Source organism: Notolepis coatsorum (assembly GCF_963971535.1).
Source record: "Notolepis coatsorum genome assembly, chromosome: 9".
Lineage (NCBI taxonomy): Eukaryota > Metazoa > Chordata > Actinopteri > Aulopiformes > Paralepididae > Notolepis > Notolepis coatsorum.
Window position 1 is genome coordinate 145,292,803 of NC_140173.1, and position 22,043 is coordinate 145,314,845.

General features: G+C 43.0%; 2 protein-coding genes across 2 annotated transcripts; one reads left to right on the plus strand and one right to left on the minus strand.

The window, feature by feature from the left end:
- Positions 1 to 1,641: 1,641 nt before the first annotated feature.
- LOC311234526 (ankyrin repeat domain-containing protein 1-like) lies at positions 1,642 to 8,103 on the plus strand (the record flags this gene model as incomplete). The annotated part of the gene is made up of 9 exons (XM_084321768.1): positions 1,642 to 1,668; positions 3,996 to 4,169; positions 4,547 to 4,672; positions 5,001 to 5,108; positions 5,527 to 5,625; positions 5,825 to 5,923; positions 6,743 to 6,841; positions 7,189 to 7,287; positions 8,011 to 8,103. 9 exons carry the CDS (start codon positions 1,642 to 1,644, stop codon positions 8,101 to 8,103), a joined length of 924 nt encoding a protein of 307 aa, XP_084177894.1.
- Positions 8,104 to 14,391: 6,288 nt separating this feature from the next.
- On the minus strand, positions 14,392 to 20,623 carry LOC311234315 (E3 ubiquitin-protein ligase TRIM39-like). Its single transcript, XM_084321454.1, has 2 exons — positions 20,504 to 20,623; positions 14,392 to 16,357 (listed from the first exon to the last, which is right to left on the minus strand). The coding sequence occupies exon 2, from the start codon at positions 16,353 to 16,355 to the stop codon at positions 14,790 to 14,792; it is 1,566 nt and encodes a 521-aa protein (XP_084177580.1). The 5' UTR covers positions 16,356 to 16,357; positions 20,504 to 20,623; the 3' UTR covers positions 14,392 to 14,789.
- Between the last annotated feature and the right edge of the window lie 1,420 nt (positions 20,624 to 22,043).

Genomic DNA, 22,043 nt, shown 5'->3' on the forward strand with positions numbered 1-22,043 from the left:
GGTCAAATGTTCTGCAGTAATGTAATCGAATGGGAGCTCTGCCCCCACAATGCTGTTCATGACACAGTTTCGGCTCCTTCCATTTTCAGGACCATTTCACTGACAAAAAGCCAAAGTCCCAGACGATACTTTCAATTGGTAGAACAAACAACCACTCAAACTGTAGTCAACCCCTGTGCCACACAATGGCGTTTGTTGGTTGATGATTTGTGGGCGAAAATGCCTGTCAAAATGGTGTCAGCGTTTTTCATTCAAATGGCTACTCCTCTTAAATAGGAGCCGACAACAAGGTTCTTCCATTTAAACGTTGCCCCAAGTCTCGACTACAACCACCTTGAATCGGATTTATCTTTCCGTTTGGGACTTTTGAGTTTTTAATCAAAAGGCGATGGGTGCACTATATCACCTATCAGGAATTCAATGTGGCCAACCCGGCGCAAGCGGTCTCTACTATTTAAAATCATATTTTCCATGGTCGATTATAATAGATTATTACATGGCGTTTTCACATTTGCCGAAATGCTTGCTTGTGATTGGTCAATAGCGCTTGTCAGAGGTCCGATATTACTCGATAATGGACCTCTGTGGAACAATAATGACCGCTGTGCGCAGCTGTGCGCAATCAAGGCCACTGACACACTGCATCAGTGCAGCCAATCAGACACACCTGCTGGCTGCACTGACTGTGTGTGACGATGACAGCGGAGCCAGAACAGAACTGCGTCTGCATTTGATCTCGTCTTGTCGATGTAAAATGAATTAGGTATATTGTTAGTAAGTTAGCCATGTAATAAGCGGGATAATGTATAGCTATACTCGATCATTGTCGCAAAATAATTGACCTTCACTGACGTTTAAAACACCTCGGCGCTGCGCCTCGGTATTTTAAACTCCGTGTCGGTCAATTATTTTGCAACAATGACCTCGTAGCTATACATTATCCCTTACTTATAGCTTGGTCAAGTGATTACAGGAGGTTATTATTATTTTGTTATTTTGCCACTAAAAACTAACGTTTTCGATTTTTATCATATTGTAGAGACCACCTCACTGAGATGGAATATTAAATGAAAAAAGATATTTTCGGTAAATGCAGAAATATGTCTGACCCCCCTACTCTGGTGTTTTCACCCAACCTCGTCCTATGAGTTTGACCGTAGTAAAGGTTGGGTATACCAGCTATCTCAAGCATGCTGTCTGCCACCAGCCACCCACCACCAGCCACCCACCACCCACCACCCACCACAGCTGCGATCAAGACCCTGGTCCTCACAATGACATCAGTGCATACTATGGCTGCATGCCAATGTGACGAGACGCCTTGGCTCGCTGGTGGGTGTGGCATACTGAAGTAGGTTCATGGCACCAAAAGGGGTGGAGTGAGGTTCCGGTAGCGACGAGCGTGCCACATGAGTAGCAGGCAGCAATATGATCTGAGCTGACTCTTTTTTTTTGTTTTTTTGTATGAGTCGACTTACTATTTTCTTCTAGTGGTTCCTGGTGTCTCTATAAGAGACAGTGGCACCGGGCTGCTGCCAGAACAGACAAGTCTGACAGACAGACCGACACTGACCATCACAGAGGAGGTTCAGCCACTGGATTTAAACAGAGCTACTACCACTAACTTACACCAGAGAGATCATGGGACTCCTCAGTGTTGAAGAACTGGTAAGTGATTCTATAGGGGGCCTCTCTCTAGCGGTTGTGTGGAGACTGAATCCAACATGAATTCCGTTTAGATTGAGACGATGTGATGCACAATCTGATGTGACATCAGCAATATTAATCTTGGGGGGGAAGTGTATGGCCATGTTGTCTATGGTGATGAAGATGGTGGTGGTGGTGATGATGGTGATGATGATGATGATGGTGGTGATGGTGATGATGATGAATATTTTGATGGTGATCAGGGACAGCAGCATCATGAGAACCAGGAGGTAGAGCTCTGTTAACTCTGAACATATAGTTGTGAATGAATGAATGAATGAATGAATGAATGAATGAATGAATGAATGAAAACTTTATTTAACAGATTGCAGAATGGGTACAATACAGTACGGCTCAATACATACAATTGTTAAGGGGATGCAGACCTGAGAAAGACGTTTGTCTTGTTTCCATCAGGGTCACGATGAGATGACCGACACGTCAGAAATAACATCAGGGTCACGATGAGATGACCGACACGTCAGAAATAACAGTATCTGCTCTAACCTTTTGAAACTTAAAATCTAAATTCTAAATGTCATTTCAATATAATGCAGTGCAATCAGAAAATTCCTCCCTTTTTACAGAAATCATTCTTGAGGCCGGTTGGCGGGTGGATGTTGGATGTATAGCCTGTGGGCCACCAGTTGTCTATCAACCTATTTTAACTCTCTGGTTTGGTTTATATCAGACCGATATATATCAGAGTTTGAATCGTACATCGAATTGGTTCTGTTGTTGTTCGACTGGAACCAAGTGCTTTTCAATGGACAGAGAAAGCAGCTTGTGGCAATTTTTTTTTTTTTGATCTTTTTCTCCCTCCTTTTTCCTCCGATTTCTCCCATCCCAATGGTAGTCGTTATGCCAATTCCCAATCCCCTTCCTGGTCGCTGCGCACTTACCCCCCACAGTCGGTCTGGGAGAGTGGAGGCTATCACGTGCTTCCTCCGACACACGTCCAGCCAATCAACCGCTTCTTTTCACCTGGCAGCGCGGACTCTCACTGAGAGGGTGTAACGTGTGGAAGGATCACACTACCCCCCTTAGATCCTATCCGCGCTGAGCAGGCGCCCCGACCGAACTGTAGGAGTCGCTGTTTACAACGACCCGGACCCACCCCTTCAGCTTTCCCACCCTCTAATACTGCCAATTGTATTAGTGTGAACGGCCAGCCAAGCTGGTGACAACACCGGGAGCTGGATTCGAACAGGCGAATCCAGCGTCTCCGGCGTTGGTGGCTTGTGGCACATTCTAACAACCACTGGTACAATAGAAAAAGTGTCCTTGAGTTGCTATATGAAGTGTCTCTTTATCAACAACTACAAACATTTAGATTGATGTGATTTAACAACAGTGGACAGATCACTGCCCTCAATTTAGCTCTGCGGTTTTTGATGAAGTTCGAAATCTAACAGCAACTGAAGGAAGCTCCTAGTTGTGTCCTATATTGTTAGGTTACCTTGTTTCTGCTTTGCTCAATGGCACAATGGCAGGCACAAGTGTAAGCCAATGTGTCCTACCGAGAGTCGACTAAACAAAACAAATTCTTAGTTGACTAATAGTAATAAGATAGGGTTTTGTTTACCATTCAATGAGTTGATTTAATTGTGAATCTTTATAACTGCGCTCTCCACTTGACTGTCTGCCAGCAAATGAATACACTTGTGCAGAATGATCATTGTAGGGCAAGTGTTTGAGATCAATGCATACGGAATTTTAGTTTTGACACTAGAGATGTGCTCACTGCTCGGGCATTTTCCAGGAAATGAATCATGCAGCATGGAGAGAAAAGAATGAATCAGCGAAACAAGCAGTAGTTCACCTACTCAACACCCAGACAAGTGTTTAGTCCTGTCATTTATTATTTCAAGGCAGCCCTGCACTGCTCAAGGGCACAAATGTTGGGGATGTTAAAGGTTCCCGATGCCTTAAAGGAACACAAGAACATTTTGGGGAAATGCTCTTGTTTACCATCATCCCTCAGAATCAGATGAGAAGATTGATATAATTGAATTTCATCTCTGTGTGTCAGGTTTGGAGTTGTATTATAGGCTAGCTGCTCCCTACTGCTTCCAGTCCTTGTGCTAAGCTAGGCTAGCATGCATCTGGGCCTCTCTCTGGGCTTACTGGACACACAGAGATGAAACTAATATACATTTTCTTGACTGACGCTGGGGAAGATGGCAGATGAGTGTTTCTTCAAAAATGTTGGAGTGTTCCTTTAATGCCTCATTTGGAAGATTTTAACGGTCAAACCTTTAAGTAAATTCCCCTCCCCCTCCCAACAGGTGACAGGAAAGAGGTGGGAGGGAAAGCAGACAGACAACTTCTCAGGGGGCGTGTACGAGGCAGCTGTCAATCAAGAGCAGGATGGTCACAGGACACACAGAGAGCAGGTGGGCGGAGCCCTGTCGGAGGAGAGCGACAGTGGCAGCGAAGAGGTCAGCGTGGCGGCTCTCAACGTAAGACAACAATACATGAACATGGACATTATTTCATGTACTGTCTGAGTGTGAGAATAATTACTCTACATGTGAGATCTGTGAACAGAATATTTAAAACACACACACAAATTAACTTAACACAAATTACAAGACTTTGAAGCGATTAAAACAATAAACTCAGTGTATGTCAATTGATGATTGTTATACACCCAAAAGCGCTTGAAACTAACTCTTGAATATAATTACTGTATTTTTTTGCTAAGCTCTTTTCTTGTTGTTTAATTGTACGTTTGGTTCTCCATTAGATACATTTACCTAACATTTACAATATCACAACATGGCGTAGAACAATATGGCTGAAATGTAACCCATTATGTTGCTGTTCGTTCTCTCAGACGGACAACAGCGGCCGGCTGAAGCTGGAGACGGTGGACGACCTCTTCAACATCATGAAACTGAGGAAGAGGAGGAGGGAGAGGAAGGCCGCCGCCCACAAGAAAGAGCCAGAGGCTGAGATCATTGTAAGCTGCTGTTGTCTTTTCTCGTTCTTTCTTTCTTTCTTTCTTTCTTTCTTTCTTTCTTTCTTTCTTTCTTTCTTTCTTTCTTTCTTTCTTTCTTTCTTTCTTTCTTTCTTTCTCTTATCTTTCTTTCTCTTTCTTTCTTTCTTTCTCTCTCTCTCTCTCTCTCTCTCTCATCTCATCTCATCTGACTTTCTCTCTGTCTTCTCTCACCCTCTGGTGACTCTTAGTCAAATAGATGCATCAGCGGTGAATAAAAGTCTAAATTCAACTCAACGTCTCAGTAGTTCTGCTTCAGACTCACTCTGTGTCCTTGTCTCCTTCTCACCAGCCTGAGACGGTGGATCAGGAGCTGTTTCTGAACGCAGCCATGGAGAATAAACTCCCCGTGGTGGACAAGTACCTGGCAGACGGAGGAGACCCCAACGTCGGAGACCATGTGAGTATAGCAGGATCATAGTGTACAAAGTGCATGTCATATAGTGTACAAAGAACATGTCATATAGTGTACAAATTACATGTCTGTCATATAGTGTACGGTATAGCAGGATCATAGTGTACAAAGTTCATGTCATATAGTGTACAAAGTACATGTCATATAGTGTACAAAGAACATGTCATATAGTGTACAAAGTACATGTCTGTCATATAGTGTACGGTATAGCAGGATCAGTGTACAATGTTCACTAATTCACTTATACTTTGTAAGTTGAAAATTCACTAATAATTAATACATTTACAATTCACTAATAATTCACAAGTTGACAATTCACTCATAATTCACAAGTTGACAATTCCCTAATAATGAATAAGTTAACATTTCACTAATAATAGCTCCTTGTATGTTTCCTCTTCAGTTCCTGAGGACAGCGCTACACAAGGCTTCCTTCAGAGGAAACGTGAAGATCGTTAAGAGGCTGTTGGAGGCTGGAGCAGCTATAGACACCAAAGATAAGGTGAGGACTTATTCAGTCTGTTCTCGTCTCTCTTTCTTTATTAACACTTCCTTCTCTTTCCCTCCTGACTGTGTTATTCTCTCCATTCCTTGCCTTCACACACACACACACACGCGCGCGCGCACGCACGCACGCACGCGCACACACACACACACACACACACACACACACACGTCTAACAGTACTATGTGTGTTACAGCTGGATGCTACAGCAGTGCACTGGGCCTGTAGAGGAGGAAGCCTGCCGGCCTTGGAGCTGCTGCTCAATGAGGAGGCCAAGTTTACCTCCAGAGACAAGGTACTGTACATAAATTATACACACATATACATACTGTACTTAAATAATACACATATGTACATTTCAAAAGGTGAAGAATACATATGAATTGTATGTAGATGGTTTCAATGGAATTGCGTTGCTAGCTCGGACCCAAGTTTATTTCCTGTCGGCTGTTGATATTAGCAAAGACTGCAACAGGAAGTAAACTTCAGTCCATTTAGAAAGTTTATGTTGTCAAGTTGAAACTGTCATAGACTTTATTCCCCCATAAATTTGCCAGAAATCTCCTCTCCTCTCCTCTCCTCTCCTCTCCTCTCCTCTCCTCTCCTCTCCTCTCCTCTCCTCTCCTCTCCTCTCCTCTCCTCTCCTCTCCCTCTCCCTTCCTCTGCTCTCCTCTCCGCTCCCTTCCTCTCCTCTTCCTCTCCTTTCCGCTGTTCTCCTTCTCCTCTCCTCTCATATTCTCTCCTCTCTCCTCTCTCCTCTCCTCTCTCCTCTCTCCTCTCTCCTCTCCCCTCTTCTCTCCTCTCCTCTCCCCTCTTCTCCACTCTCCTCCCCTCTCCTCTACTTTCCGCTCCTCTTTTTTCCCTCTCTACTCATCTCCTCTCTTCTCCTCTCCTTTCCTCTCCTCTCCTCTCCTCTCCTCTCCTCTCCTCTCCTCTCCTCTCCTCTCCTCTCCTCTCCTCTCCTCTCCTCTCCTCTCCTCTCCTCTCCTCTCATTCAGGTCAGTGTGTCTGCCTATATATATATACATATACATATATAGCCTGCAGACTCATATAAAGATACGTGGCTATAGTAAGCACCAACAGTTTAACACTAAGCTCTGTCCCCTCTCAGCTGCGCAGCACTCCTCTCCATGTTGCAGTGAGGACAGGACACTACGAATGTGCCGAGCACCTCATCCACTGTGGGGCCGACGTCAACGCTAAAGACAGAGTAAGACACGGATGGACAGTTATTGAGAGTGAATGAGCTTGAATATGGACACCAGTGATGTCATCGGGGGGACATTTAAATCCTTGTGTTGTGTTAATTACAGCTCCATGAAATGATGTGGATGAAAAAACAGAGAGATAAGGACGCTCAATAACTGTAAAACTAAATGAATGTGTGCAAAACTGTTTAGAGCCTTGGGATATGCGTGAGATTATGTTGCAAAATAAATCAGCGTTAGTAAAACTATGTTGGCCATGGACTGGTGTTTCACTGAAGCTGCAGCTTTGAAAGGGGTGAGAAGCGCAGCTCTTGTCCCGTTGACCGGACGGTTTCTCCTTCCCTTCCAGGAGGGAGACACGCCCATGCACGACGCCGTGAGGATCAACAGATTCAAGATGATCAAGCTGCTAATGATGCACGGTGCGAGTCTCAAGACCAAGAACTGTGTAAGTACAGCAGCCTCAGAAAGGCCCCTTGAGTCATAATCAGCTGCACAGGGATTTATTGGTCCAAATTTAACAACACAGGTGGTCTAATGATCTGTTGTAAACCAGGGGTTGCTCTGACTTGTTTGCGCCAACAAGGACAATGCCACTCAAATTGGCCCTGGATAGAGTTGATGGCGGCGGATAGATGGTAGCTGATATGGCTGATGGAAGATTGAGCCTCCTTCAAGCCTGAAATCATGTTTAGGATTAGCCCCTGTTTGCTAATCTCCAGTTTCCACTGCTTGTGGCAGTTTGATGTAGAACTACACCTGCTGGAAAGGACATGTTCTTGGTGATTATAAGGCCTCACCCTTACAGATTTGTAAAAAAAAAAAAAAAAAAAAAACTGTCCTATTCCGCCACCTAGTGGGTTTAGGTACCAGCTTTGAGCACCTTCAGGTCTCCTCTGAACCAAACCAAACCATTTTGCTCTTATAATGATAAAAGGTATGGGAAATTAAAAGGATTATATATTATATTATATATTATATATTATATATAGGCAGTATTTTCTGGCAATGTAGATGGACAGGTTTTTTTTTTATAACTAACACAATTTTCTCCACTTCATTTTTCATTTCATATAGCAAACAATATTGTCCAAATTCCTATCCCTTCTAGCCCTTCTACCGAAATGGTAATTTCATTGATTATTAAAGGTACATATTTCTGTCCTTGCAGGACGGGAAGACCCCTATGGAGACCCTGTACTCCTGGCAGAGTGGAGCCAAGAGCCTCCTGTGTAACTTCAGCGAGGCCAAAAGTGTCAAGTAGAACACATTGGAATCCATTAGAACCAGGAATAGATCTATGAGGATCTGCTGGCACAGTGGTGTGTGTCTGCACTGCCCAGAGTCTGTGGTGAGGTGCAGGGTGCAAAAACACATGACATGAAAGATACAAATTAAAACCAAATCCCGGAGTTGGATAGATGCAACACACACATGCTACCATCTTTGACAAGGTGTTGTGTGCTGAAGACAAGTAGACATAGTGGGGAGAAAATGAAATCATAGGGAAGATATGGATTTTTACATGGTTTAAAAACTGTAGGCAGGAATAATGCATATTCCCTAAATTAGGTTATTTCTCAAGCACATGGCTGGTTTGTATTTAGCCGTCAACGTGTGTGTTATCCAATTATTTCAAACCATTATGAATACTATAGAACATCCTCCATCCAGGAGAGAAGCAAGGATTCAGCACAGAGAGCTCCAAGGGGAGGATCTGACGGCCTATTGATGGATAATGTGAATTAATTAAACTAATCCGATTGTCAATATTAATGTGACTAGCACTGATAGATTTATTGATCACCAAATATTGCTGGACAATGTCTGGGTGGAAACTTCAAAGGTTCTTTTGTTTTCTGTTTTGAAATCAATGATTATTTATTTATGAATTATCAAGTGTGATCATTGCTTTGTTGGTTTATTGATTGGTTCATTACTACGGACAATGATTAATTGATGTGGTTTGTTTAACAAACAGGGTAACGAGAAGGATATAGTGAGATCAGACCTGGATCAATCATTAAATTAAACGATTTAATTTATTTGGATCGCTTGCTTTAGTCTGCCCAGAGCACATGCCTTGGTTTGCAACTTTGGGGCAATCCTAAAGTATTCTTTCAATTAATCAATAGAAGTGATTGAATCAACCTCAAATAGTAATGTGACCCAGGAAAGATTGTGGTAGTGACTGAAGAGTATATGGTTCAGAAGAGTTTAACTAATTACTGGTTTCTCAGTACTCTAGTTAGGCTACAATCGTTAGAAACACAGCACAGAAATGGAAGATGAATGGATTTGAAAGTCACTGTTGGTTTAGAGAACGTTTTGAACAGAGGGTAATTATTTAATTTATTTTAAAATATGCTTCATGAACTGAGATAATTTTCTTGTAGATTTTTTTTTATTATTGTGAAATATATCTGTACATTTTGCTTTTTATTTATGGTTTGAGTCAATAAAACCTGTTTTGAATTTAATTTTGTCTCTTGTTTTTCGAGGTATAGTAAGCCATGTGAAATCAGAACAGTTTACAGCATCTTGTAATTTAACAGTGTTAAAGCTGCTTTTTTTGGGGTATACTTTGGGGTACTTCGGGGTACTTTAGGGTATTTTCTGGTACTTTGTGGTGATTAGTAGGGCTGCAGCACCCCCTCTCAATTATTGCAAAAAAATATATATATAATTTTTTTTTTTTTTATGTTTTTTTTTTTATGACAGTATTTATATATTTGTATATACTGTAACTGTATAACTGTAACACTGTATATTATAAGTTTATCCTGCTCAAAGCACTTCACCATTTTAATATTGTGCGTATTGAGCCGTACTGTATTGTAGCCATTCTCCAATCTGTTAAATAAAGTTTTCATTCATTCATTACACTACTGTATGTACACAATCATACGTGTAAAACCGAGTAGATTTTCGAGTGATGACACACTGTCACAGACTGATTGAATGACAGGTGAAACAACTAATTGTATTCACCTCCCGTCTCCCGCCCTTCCCACGCGCCACGAACCACTGAGCTACTGTGATACAGTGCTTGCGCAGTCAGTCGATTTTAGCTAGTAGTCAGACTTTGCTAGCACAGAATGTCTCACTCGCAGAAAAGAAAAATATCAGATTTATTTTCGAAACGTCCCGCCGGTCCCAGTGACAGTCCCACTAAATCTGATAAACGTCAGAGAGAAACGGAGACGACAGGTTCAGCCTCAGCATCAGGTATTGAAGAGTTAACTGAGTCTGTTCCCCTATACCCCCCCTCGGGCGCCAGGGGCTTCCACTGAGGGGTGATGCAAATAGGGATGGGGTGTTATGGCAGCTCATGATGGAAAGAGTGCGCACCGAGTCTGATCCCGAGTTGAAGAATTGGCTCCAAAAGAGAGAGAACTGGATGTCCAACAACATCCAAAACGAAATCTTACAGCTGTTTGCCCATGATATTCAGCGACAAATTAGAGGCAAAGCATCCAAAAGCCCATTCTTTGGCTTGAGCGCTGACGGAACCACTGATGTCACTCACTGGAAAAGAACAATTCTCGTGTAATATACAGTTCGCCGATGACAACTTGGAAGCTCAGAACTTCTTTTGGGGTTTTTACAATGCCCGGCCCAGACACAACAGCCGAGACGCTGTTTTTGTGTATAAAATACTTTTACGCCTCGACCTGCCCATGGAGAGGCTGATAGGATACTGTTTTGACGGGGCCAGCAACATGTCTGGGGGGTACAGGCTAGACCAGGGGTTCCCAAACTTTTCAGGCCACGACCCAAAAAAAACAGTGTCAGAGAGCCGTGACCTATAGGAGGTAAACATTTTTTTTAAATTTAAACGGAAATGTATGGTTGAAACATGCAAACGTTCAAACGCACACACACTAATAAGCATTGGAGGCTTTTAACCAGGGCCGGACTGGGGAAATCATTCAGGCCAGGAAATATAGCCCCAGTCAGGCCACTTTTTAAGCAAGGGGTCTGGGGGTCCCCCACCAGGATTTTTTTTGTTACAAAGACTTCATTTCCTGCATTCTGGTGCAGGAATTTTTTTTATTTGTACCCTTTAAATTCCAGTGTTTGTGATGGCATCACAAATTATTGTTAAAAAACAGGCTAGCATATGTATGATTAGCAACAACACAGATTTTTATGGATTTTCTGTTTTTTGATAAATACAATATTTTATTCAACTTCAGCCCTGATCATAACACCACATATTCATTTTATAATTCTAACCCTTTAAATGCCAGTGTGTGTGATGGCATATATTTGCAATATATCAAATGCAAAGTAAATTTTTCTGGGGGGGATTATTACAGGTTAGCTAGTGATCTCCTGGTTGTTCCCCACCTAGGTTATCTAACTATTGCGCTGGCGCAACTAGAAACACTGGCCTGGCCTGCTTCTAAGTTCAGTGGCCTGACCGCAAAAAAAAAATTAAATTTTTTATTTATTTTTTTATCATCTGGCGACCCCCCAGCACCCCATACCGATTTAAAGTTCCAACGTGGCTGGGTGTAACGGTACACAAAAACCACGGCACGGTACGTACCTCGGTTTTGAAGTCAAGGTTCGGTACGGTTTTCGGTACAGTGAGGGAAAGTTTGGCTTTCCATGTTCCACTCAGGGGTGATGTAGTGTGCAGTAGCTAATTGTACGTGTAGGGCTGTCAACGAATATTTTATATTGAAATTAATAATCGACTTGTACATATTTTTCTTTTTTATAATAATAATAATAATTATATTAGATTGTGAAAAAAACAGCCCCCGGTGGGCGGTCGTTAGTGGTTAACATACCGTTGTATTAGTTCGGTACACTACACAGCCGTTCGGTACGGTATGGTACACACTGAAACTTGTTCGGTACGGATACGTGTACCTTTACACCCCTAATGTCTGTGCAATACGACATTACCTCACTATAATAATTATATACATGTCTGTGCAATACGACATTACCTCACTATAATATATACATGTCTGTGCAATACGACATTACCTCACTATAATATATACATGTGCAATACGACAGATGTTTGGGACATGTGCAATAATGTCATTGACTACTAAGGTGCAATATCTTTTTCTCTACTGTATGATACAATTATATAGTATATAGAAGTATAATATAGAGTAATACATGATTAATATAGTAATACATACAGTATATAGATAAATGTGTGTGTATAAATGAATGAACCTCAGTAAATATGCAATTTAACTGACAGATACACAAAAGTTATTAATTTATGTTAATGTAATTGTGTTGATGTTTTCATTTCTGCAAAATAAGTATGTACATTTTGTTTGGTTTGGTAAACATTGCGCTATGAACAGTCTATCAGTGTACTGTATGTGTGTAGGGGCAGGTACAATACGAGTTTTCTTCTTCCTGTTCCTTTCGGTCATGGAATTTAGTGGATCTATATGTACTGAAGACACTGTTGGACTGTAACAATTCCATGTATGAATGATAATAATAAAAAAATATTTGCAATGCTGTTTAAAAAAAAATAAAAATTATGTTCTTGTGAATAAGTGCATGTGTAGCAGTGTATGTGTACACTAATGTATGTGTGGTAGTGAGTGTGTATGGGTACACTAATGTATGTATGTTAGTGTGTGTGTGTATGGGTACACTAATGTATGTATGTTAGTGTGTGTATGGGTACATGGAATGTGTTGTGTGGTAGTGTGTGTATAATTTGTTAGGTGCTGCATAAACACTTTTCGTTGTACTGTGTTACAGTGCAACGACAATAAAGCTTTCTACTTCTACTCTACTACACAGCGAATGGCACCCCTAACCACAGGGAATGGCACCCCTAACCACAGGGAATGGCACCCCTAACCACAGGGAATGGAGGCAGCCATCTTTATGCACTTTGTCCATCAGTAGTTTGAGCTCAGAGCTTCTAGAGCAGTGGTGCCCAACCAGTCGATCGCGATCGACAGGTAGATCGCGGGCTGATTTCAAGTAGATCTTGATTAATAAAATTCGATTATTAAAAAAAAAGAAAAAAAAAGTTTTTGCTAAGTCAACTCTGCCTCTCCTTGTTAACTACAACAAGCAATGCTGTTTGTTATTTAAGATGAGGTCGGACTCGGCACTGACAGATTTGTGTTCATTATGCTGCTTTTATAAAGCCTCAAATGACGGCTTACAATATACAATTTTGGCTGGTAGCTCTCGGGCTAGGTGGTAAATAAAAAAGTAGATCTTGGTTCAAAAAAGGTTGGGCACCCCTGTTCAATCTAGAGAATCAGATTCAGTATCAGTTAGTATAATGAACGTGGTTTGTAAGGTTCTGATTCTGACATATTAGGAGCCATTCTTTAATGTTGCTTTAGAGATGAATTACTTTAATTCTTAAACAATCAAACATCCAACTATCACCAAACATAAGAGAACATGAATAGAAACATTTTAAGAAAAGGGTCACAAAAAAAAGAAGATCACCATATACTGAAAACACAAAATTAGGTATATAAAGATAATTGGTCCTGTTGAATGTGGTGTGGTAGTGAGTGTGGGTACACTAATGTATGTAGCACCTCTAGCTCCCTGACCTCCTCCTCCTCCACACCCCTACCCGTCACGTCAGGTCTGCTGACACCAACCCCTTACTTCCCATCAGGACCAAGCTCCAGACCTGGGGCAACAGGGCCTTTGCAGCAGCTGCCCCCTCCCTCTGGAATGCCCTCCCCTCACATCAGCAACACCCCACCGTCCTTTAAATCAGCCTAAAAAACAAACCCTGCCAACACCCTACAGAACAAAATCAGTCTCCCTTCCACTGTCTGTGGAGCAGCTCCAGACTTTATACCTGATGACGTCACAAGTTGAGTCTTACTTCTCTGGTTTCTGGCTTTGGGGGAGAGTAGCACATGTTCACAAATATTGATTGAACTTTCCTAGAAATAACATATTGGAATTCTTGATTTGGGTGACGTTCCCCTATCAATCACCTGTTCCCAAACAATGTGATGTATGTAAATACTTCACCTTCAAAGCCCTCAACAACCTGCCACCTCTACCTCTCTGACCTCCTCCTCCATCACCTCTACCTCTCTAACCTCCTGCTCCATCACCTCTACCTCTCTGACCTCCTCCTCCATCACCTCTACCTCTCTGACCTCCTCCTCCATCACCTCTACCTCTCTGACCTCCTCCTCCACCTCCTCTACCTCTCTGACCTCCTCCTCCATCACCTCTACCTCTCTGACCTCCTCCTCCATCACCTCTACCTCTCTGACCTCCTGCTCCACCTCCTCCACCTCCTCCACCTCTCTGACCTCCTCCTCCATCACCTCTACCTCTCTGACCTCCTCCTCCACCTCCTCTACCTCTCTGACCTCCTCCACCTTCTCTACCTCTCTGACCTCCTCCTCCATCACCTCTACCTCTCTGACCTCCTGCTCCACCTCTACCTCTCTGACCTCCTCCTCCACCTCTCTGACCTCCTCCTCCACCTCTACATCTCTGACCTCCTCTACCTCTCTGACCTCCTCCACTACCTCAGCCTCAAAACCCACCTGCCAACACCCTACTGTTCTTTAAATCAGCCTCAAAACCCACCTGCCAACACCCTACTGTTCTTTAAATCAACCTCAAATCGACATTTTCACAAATGTAGCTTTTGACCCAGTTGTAGTATCCCATTCTGTAAAGCGTCTTTGAGCACTGTGAAAAGCACAAATCGAATGTATTATTAATAATCATATCAATATTATTATTATTAATGCTATTGTTGATGTTATTATTATTAGTAATATAGATACGACTATTAATAATAATACACATATTCATACATTATTAATAATCATAATAATAATAATTATGTTACCACCCGCTGTCTTTCATTGTCCAGGTCATACAGTCCAACTTACACCATACTCCCCTCACTCCGCCGCCAATCATCTGCCTTGTTGTCAAATCACTGCTTCAGTCGGTCTGACTGACTCGGCGGAGGGTCAGCGGCTTCCCGTCTGCGTTGCAGAAGAAGATCGGATACAGTTTCTCATAGAATGGGCAGCGACTGAAGCTGTAGATGTTGGCTCCAGTGTCTGCGTTGTAAAAGGAGACATCTCTGGCCTCATAATCCACAAACACCCCTAGTGTCTGAAGCGTCTCTGTCAGGGAGAGGGTGACAGGAGGGTCAGCATAAGCTTTATACACACCACTGTACAATCCCACAGCCCAGACCCCGTCGTCAGGATTAAACGGGACGGTGCTCTTCCTTTTAATGGACTCTGTGGCGACGCCTATCCTCCACCAGGCGTTTCCCGTCACCTCGACCTCATAGTAAAATCTCCCAGAGACGAACCCTTCCTTCCCCAGGACACACACGTAGTTCTCAAATCTTTTGGGATTACAGGAGAGAGCCTGTTGGGCGTCTCCCCATCTCACTTGTCTGCGGTCCTCAGAGAGAAGGAGTTGAGGATGAGCAGTGTCCGGGTCCAGAGACACGTCCACAGCATACTGTCTCACTGTGATCACTCCCATCTCCTCTAGTGTCTCAGAGAGCGTCTTCTGCATATTTTCCACAGCTCTCCTCACGGCCTCCATGGGGCCTCGGTCAAACTGGACCTTCATTCCAGGCAAGGTCTGGGTTGTTGTGGGGAGGGTGCAGAGGGCTGCAGAGCTCTCGAGGAGGTGGAGTTGGTCCTCGGTGTGCGAGAGTATCTTCAGCTCTGAGCTCCTGCTCAGTAACATGTTGATCTCCTCCTCGAGCTCTTTGATGATTTCGTCAGCCTGTTTCTCTAAAGCCTTCTGGGTCTTTTCAGCTGCCTTAATGATTTCAGATGTGCTTCTCTCACCAAGGTCGACAGAGTTCCTGATCTTCTGAACCCTCTGCTGTCGCTCCCGGATCATGTGTTGTACTTGTAACTCTGTGTTTCCCAGTTCTACCTTCCTCTCGTCACACTCGTCCTCAATGGGTACAGTCGTGTGGGTCTTGTGGTCGGATAAAATGCACAGAAAACACACGCACATCTTGTCGTTCTTACAGAACAGTTCCAGAGGCCTTTTGTGCTTCTTACAGGCCCTGTCCTCCAGGTTCTCCACAGGATCAATCAGGTTGTGGCTCTTGAAGGAAGCCAGGATCTGGTGAGGCTGCAGGTGGCTCTCACAGAAAGAGGCCAGACACACCAGGCAGGACTTCAGAGCCTTGACCCCTTTCTCAGTACAAACATCACAAGGAACATCTCCAGACTCAACAAGATGACTTCGCTCCGGAGGCTTGGTTTCATCTTCAACTGAAGCCAGTTTATTAACCTGAGCGGCCATTTCAGAGAATAAAGTGTTGACTTTGAGATCCGGTCGCCTCTCGAAGGCATTCTTACACATGGGACACAGGCAGCGGTCACTGCTATCCCAGTAGCCCGTGATACAGGTCTTACAGAAGTTGTGTCCACAGGGGGTGGTGACCGGGTCAGTGAACACATCTAGACAGATGGAACACTGGAACTGATCCTCTGACAGACTGGAACTGAGACTGGAACTGGCCATAACTGTGAACAAAGAAAAACAAATGATAAATACACTATAGCTGCCAGCAACCATTCACTGTGTCCAAACACATAGGGCTCTATTTTAGTGAAGCGCAAGGCATGCGCTGGCTGTTTGGGCCCAAGGTAACATGGTGGTTCGAAGGGAACAGCTTTTCTGTAAGTGTTATTTGTGAATGTGTGAAGACGGTCTGTATTACACACAGAGGGAACTGTCTGACCACTTTCAAACTAAGTACAGGATAAAAAATACTTCCAAATAAACGTTCATGATTATGAATATGTAGGCTACATGTCAAAAGGGCAATACATTTTGTTAATGTAATCTACTTGCACATATGTATGTTATATAGCCTAGTACTATTCTTACTGGATTAAACATTAAAGTAAATCCTTCAACTGAATGCAGCCTTTTAATCGTATAATCACAACAAGCTATTTCACTTTTACACTTGTGGTTATTGAATCCGTGCATGGATCAGCATCGTGAAAACATCATGGAAATCATCATCTATGAGCACAATACACTAGAAGAGAGAGGCACTTGTGAGGACAGTGACTACAATAAATACCTCTCGTTCTAGTGGAAATCTGATTGAGAGTAGTAGGCCTATATATTGATTGATTGTTTGAAAACTTTATTAACAGATTGCAGAATGGGTACAATACAAAATAACTGCTAAGAGGATGCAGACCAGAAAAACCATGACACTCCCCTGACTAAAAGTATAATGGGGCTCTATGGCGAAACCATGACACTCCCCTGACTAAAAGTATAATGGGGCTCTATGGAGAAACCATGACACTCCCCTGACTAAAAGTATAATGGGACTCTATGGCGAAACCATGACACTCCCCTGACTACAAGTATAATGGGGCTCTATGGAGAAACCATGACACTCCCCTGACTAAAAGTATAATGGGGCTCCATGGAGAAACCATGACACTCCCCTGACTAAAAGTATAATGGGGCTCTATGGAGAAACCATGACACACTCCCCTGACTAAAAGTATAATGGGGCTCTATGGAGAAACCATGACACTCCCCTGACTAAAAGTATAATGGGGCTCTATGGAGAAACCATGACACTCCCCTGACTAAAAGTATAATGGGGCTCTATGGCGAAAGTAAACCATGACACTCCCCTGACTAAAAGTATAATGGTGCTCTATGGAGAAACCATGACGCTTTCTGACTAAAAGTTGTTTCAAACGAAAACGGCTGGATGTCATTTTGCCAAACCAGCATGGCTGTGAGAGTCTTTAAGCGTTTACATATCTAGCTTTGGCATGGATTGATTGTTTAGGGATAAACCGGATGAACAAAAATTAGGGATTTCAATAGGTGTAGGGTCTATATATGGAACACATACAGGAAAACACATGATCTATTCATTCATAAATGAATGACGTGGCTTAATATTGGATGTCTTTGTCCTCTGTGGAAGTTATTCCTATATACCAGGCGCATGTTGTTCTGATTGGCCATAATGACGTCAGGCACCACTCCCTGTAATCATGGACTTGTTCAAGATGGATTTCGGTTTGCCTCGACTAGTAGACGAGAGTAGCCGAGTGAAGCCGGGGGAGGAGTTAAGAGGGCGGACACTGCCGATTTCACGAGAGCCTCTCGCCTAGTCTCACGGCCCGAACTCACTGCTCACGAACGAATTTCACGTGCGGCTCCCTCGTGAGATCGCGCGCCTGGTCAGGCACACTGGACCTACGACTTGAGCGTGCGGAAGCGCACCGAGGAAGGCATATTTACATTGGGACAGCTGTAAATGCCTAGTCTATATGCGAAGTCAGTCATTTTAGAATGATGATCAGTGTGACTGTACTCCTGAAAGAGCAGCGTGTAGCCCCAGCAGCAGCAAGAGCTTATTATTATTATTATTATTATTATTATTATTATTATTATTATTATTATTATTATTATTATTATTATTATTATTATTATTATTATTATTATGCAACATTGTGATTGATTGATTGATTGAAAACTTTATTAACAGATTGCAGAATGGGTACAATACAGTACAGCTCAATACACACAATTGTTAAGGGGATGCAGACCAGAGAAAGACTTTCGTCTTGTTTACACCAGGGTCCCCCATTTTCAATTCATCAGGAATAGTTATAGGTATAATAAACAAACATACAGACAAACATTCAAGGCGTTTATTTGCAGATACAGACACAGCTGGTTGAACAACATCTATATCTGTGGTAATAATGCAGATATTCAATTGTATTTCTGTGACAATGCGCGTGGCGCGCCGCCTCAAATAGGATCGAGGCGAAAAAATAGCTTGCCGCTCGCGAGCCACTCGGGAGGCGCGCTCCCGCTCGCGGCCAGTGTGCCTACTATCGTCCGTTAACATGGGAGCGGAAGTGAAGAGGCAGCCGCCCGTCCGTCCGTCCGTGTTCGTTCGTGAGCAGTGAGTTCGGGCCGTCACGCGGCAGATACGCTTTCACGTCACCACACACACATTACACACCTGTCCAGCTCATTATAATGCGATGGCCGTGTGCAAAATTAGATCAGATTCAAATGTACAGCACACCATATACTGCTACAGTGGAATATACTATTCATATACCATAATGTATACCATCTTGTTGCGCGCTCCTGGCCGCACGCACACACAACACACTGCTGTATGTATGTGTGTGTGTGTGTGTGTCTGACAGCTTGAAGTTTATCATGATGATATGATGATAAGTTGATAACGCATAACATAATAAAGTTTTCAATCAATCAAACGTCTCATAACTCCCTGGCTGTCACATGGCTGGTGACTGACAACTTTTCTGAGCCAATAGGCGCTTTGCGCGACCGTAGCAAGTCGCTTCCCAGCCGGGAGCAGCCGGCTGAGAGGTACTGTGGAGCCTCGCTCTGAATGCTGCGCGCGGCTCGCTCCCGCGGGAGTTCCGCGCCTCGCCTCGTCAGATTTTCAGAGCAAATCGGACAACATTCTAACCGTCATGCAACGCGCTTGGCGAGGCCGTAGTAAAACCTGCACAGATCTGCGTCCGCCTATAGACCACCGTAACACTTCCGGGATTCTGAAATCAGGGAGGAGATTGCGGGGGGTGCATATGAATGAATGTGGACGAGAGCCGTGATGGAAGTGGTTGCCGATACGGCTGTGGGGGTGCTAGAGACATGATCGAATAGACGTTTATGCGCCTCGCTCTCCTGAACACGGCGTGACCCATAACTAATCGATCAGAACTAAATCGGCAGAGAAAAAGCCCATTTTAAAGCACCTATTCCGCTTGGACATGCGCAGAGTGCCCATGGAGTCTGGACGACGCGAGATGACGCTCGAATGAATGTGGACTGTTCCATCAGAGGGGGGAGCTTCGATGGTCATGTAAGTGGCTACAGACCGCTGCACTTAAATATAAACATTAGTCTACCTGGAGACTCAATGAGGTAATTGAAGATGTCGCCATAAGACACGTCTGGCCATTTAGTGGGATCATTTTTTCATTATCCTGTTCGGCTGGCCACCGAAGCTCCCCCCTCTGATAGAACGGTCCACATTCATTCGAGCGTCATCTCGCGTCGTCCAGACTCCATGGGCACTCTGCGCATGTCCAAGCGGAATAGGTGCTTTAAAATGGGCTTTTTCTCTGCCGATTTAGTTCTGATCGATTAGTTATGGGTCACGCCGTGTTCAGGAGAGCGAGGCGCATAAACGTCTATTCGATCATGTCTCTAGCACCCCCACAGCCGTATCGGCAACCACTTCCATCACGGCTCTCGTCCACATCCATTCATTTGACCCCCCCGCAATCTCCTCCTTGATTTCAATGTAACGCGGAAGTGTAGTGGTCTATCCCATCTTGAACAAGCCTCATGTCTCCCTCCTGCTCCAGCCCCACAGAGGCCTTGTCTCACCAAATAGTTACAATAAGTTGGACACAGTGCAAATAAAGTTAAACGTAAACTTATGAGGTCAAAATGAACAAGAATACACTCATTAGTGCTAGTATGGTACCATCAAAGTGTATGCCATTAAATATAATATAATGGACAGAGGTTTGGTTTGGGTGTGTTACTGTAAATTCGTGTAAAAACCGATTCTATTCTTATGACATTTTTGTATTTCCTTCTTATTAAAATCAAATCCTACTCACCTTTAAATTGCTCTATTGTTCACACGACGGTGTAAACAGGCCCCTGGACAGTTTGGTGAAACTCTCTTTGTAAAGATTTCTGCTGCGTGTTCCTGCTGTTCAGCTTGTTCACTTTCATTTCTGCAAAGTGACGTCACTAAGCCCCGCCCTCCCCACAGTTGTTTGCCCAATGATTGGAGTATTCACAGAACCCGCCCCTAAAAGAACTTAAAGGTTCAGTTCAATGAAAAGCGTATTTTTCAACCTTGTTGCATATTTTAACAGAAGGTATGTTGATGTAAAATTACCCAAAATGTTAGACCTGCTGTTGTTGTGAAAATGATAACTAAAACCCTTTAATCTCTATCCCCCTGTGCAGTTTAAACAAGAGTTATATTATATATATATATGAATGAATATATATATATATGCTGTTTAAACAGTTAGAAGTTAAATGCAGTTTAAACAGTTAAATGGTGCTTTTTATATCGCGCTTTTATCTGAAGTGCTTTACAATTTTGCTCCTCACATTCTCCCATTCACGTCACACATGACGGAGGCAACCATGCAAGGTGCCAACCGGCAAATGGGCAGCAATTAGGGGTTAAGTGTCTTGCTCAAGGACACTTCGACACGCTGCCCGGGAGGAGCGGGAATCGAACCAGGAACCTTCCGACTACCAAATGACCGTTCTACCTCCTGAGCCACTGTCGCCCCATTTAGTAGTTATATATGTTTTTTCAACAGAGTTAAATATGCAACAGTTAAGTTTAGTCAATTATTTGGAATGAAGACCATGTACAATCAATCACAAATACAGTACATGGAATAAGCATGTAATGTGATTGATTGATTGGACATTTTCATTAACAGATTGCAGAATGGGTACAGTACAGTACAGTACGGCTCAATACACACAATTGTTAAGGGGATGCAGACCAGAGAAAGACTTTCGTCTTGTTTACATCAGGGTCCCCCATTTTCAATTCATAATGTAACGGTTTAGTCTGCATGCATGACATAAAAATGCTCTCTATTCAAGATATCATTGTGACTTAAAGACACCTGTAAACATGTATTGTGATGTATGTATTGTGATATATGTATTGTGATGTATGTACTGTGATGTTTGTATTGTGATGTAAAAAAGAAAAAAATATCTAACCCTGACTAACCTTACTGTCATGCACTTGTCCTAATAAACTAACCTACACTGTAACACGCAACACTTTGATAAACATTGTTACTCAGCTGATAGAGTTGTACCCTTCTTGCTGTCTTGTCGTACAGAACTTGTAAGTCGCTTTGGATAAAAGCTAAATGTCAGCTAAATGACTAAATGTAAATGTAAATGTGATGTATGTAGGCTAATCATTTGTGTTCAATAGTGGTCTGGTTCAAGCTCCCTTTGTCTTTTGTCACAAATTTGTTCTTAATTGACCTGCCTGGTTAAATGAAATAAAACAATAAACATTTCTCATGATGAGTCCGGACCGCTGGGTAATTTCATCTTTCCTTGTGACAATATTGTCACCCACTGTAACTGAGAAGCCGTCGCTCT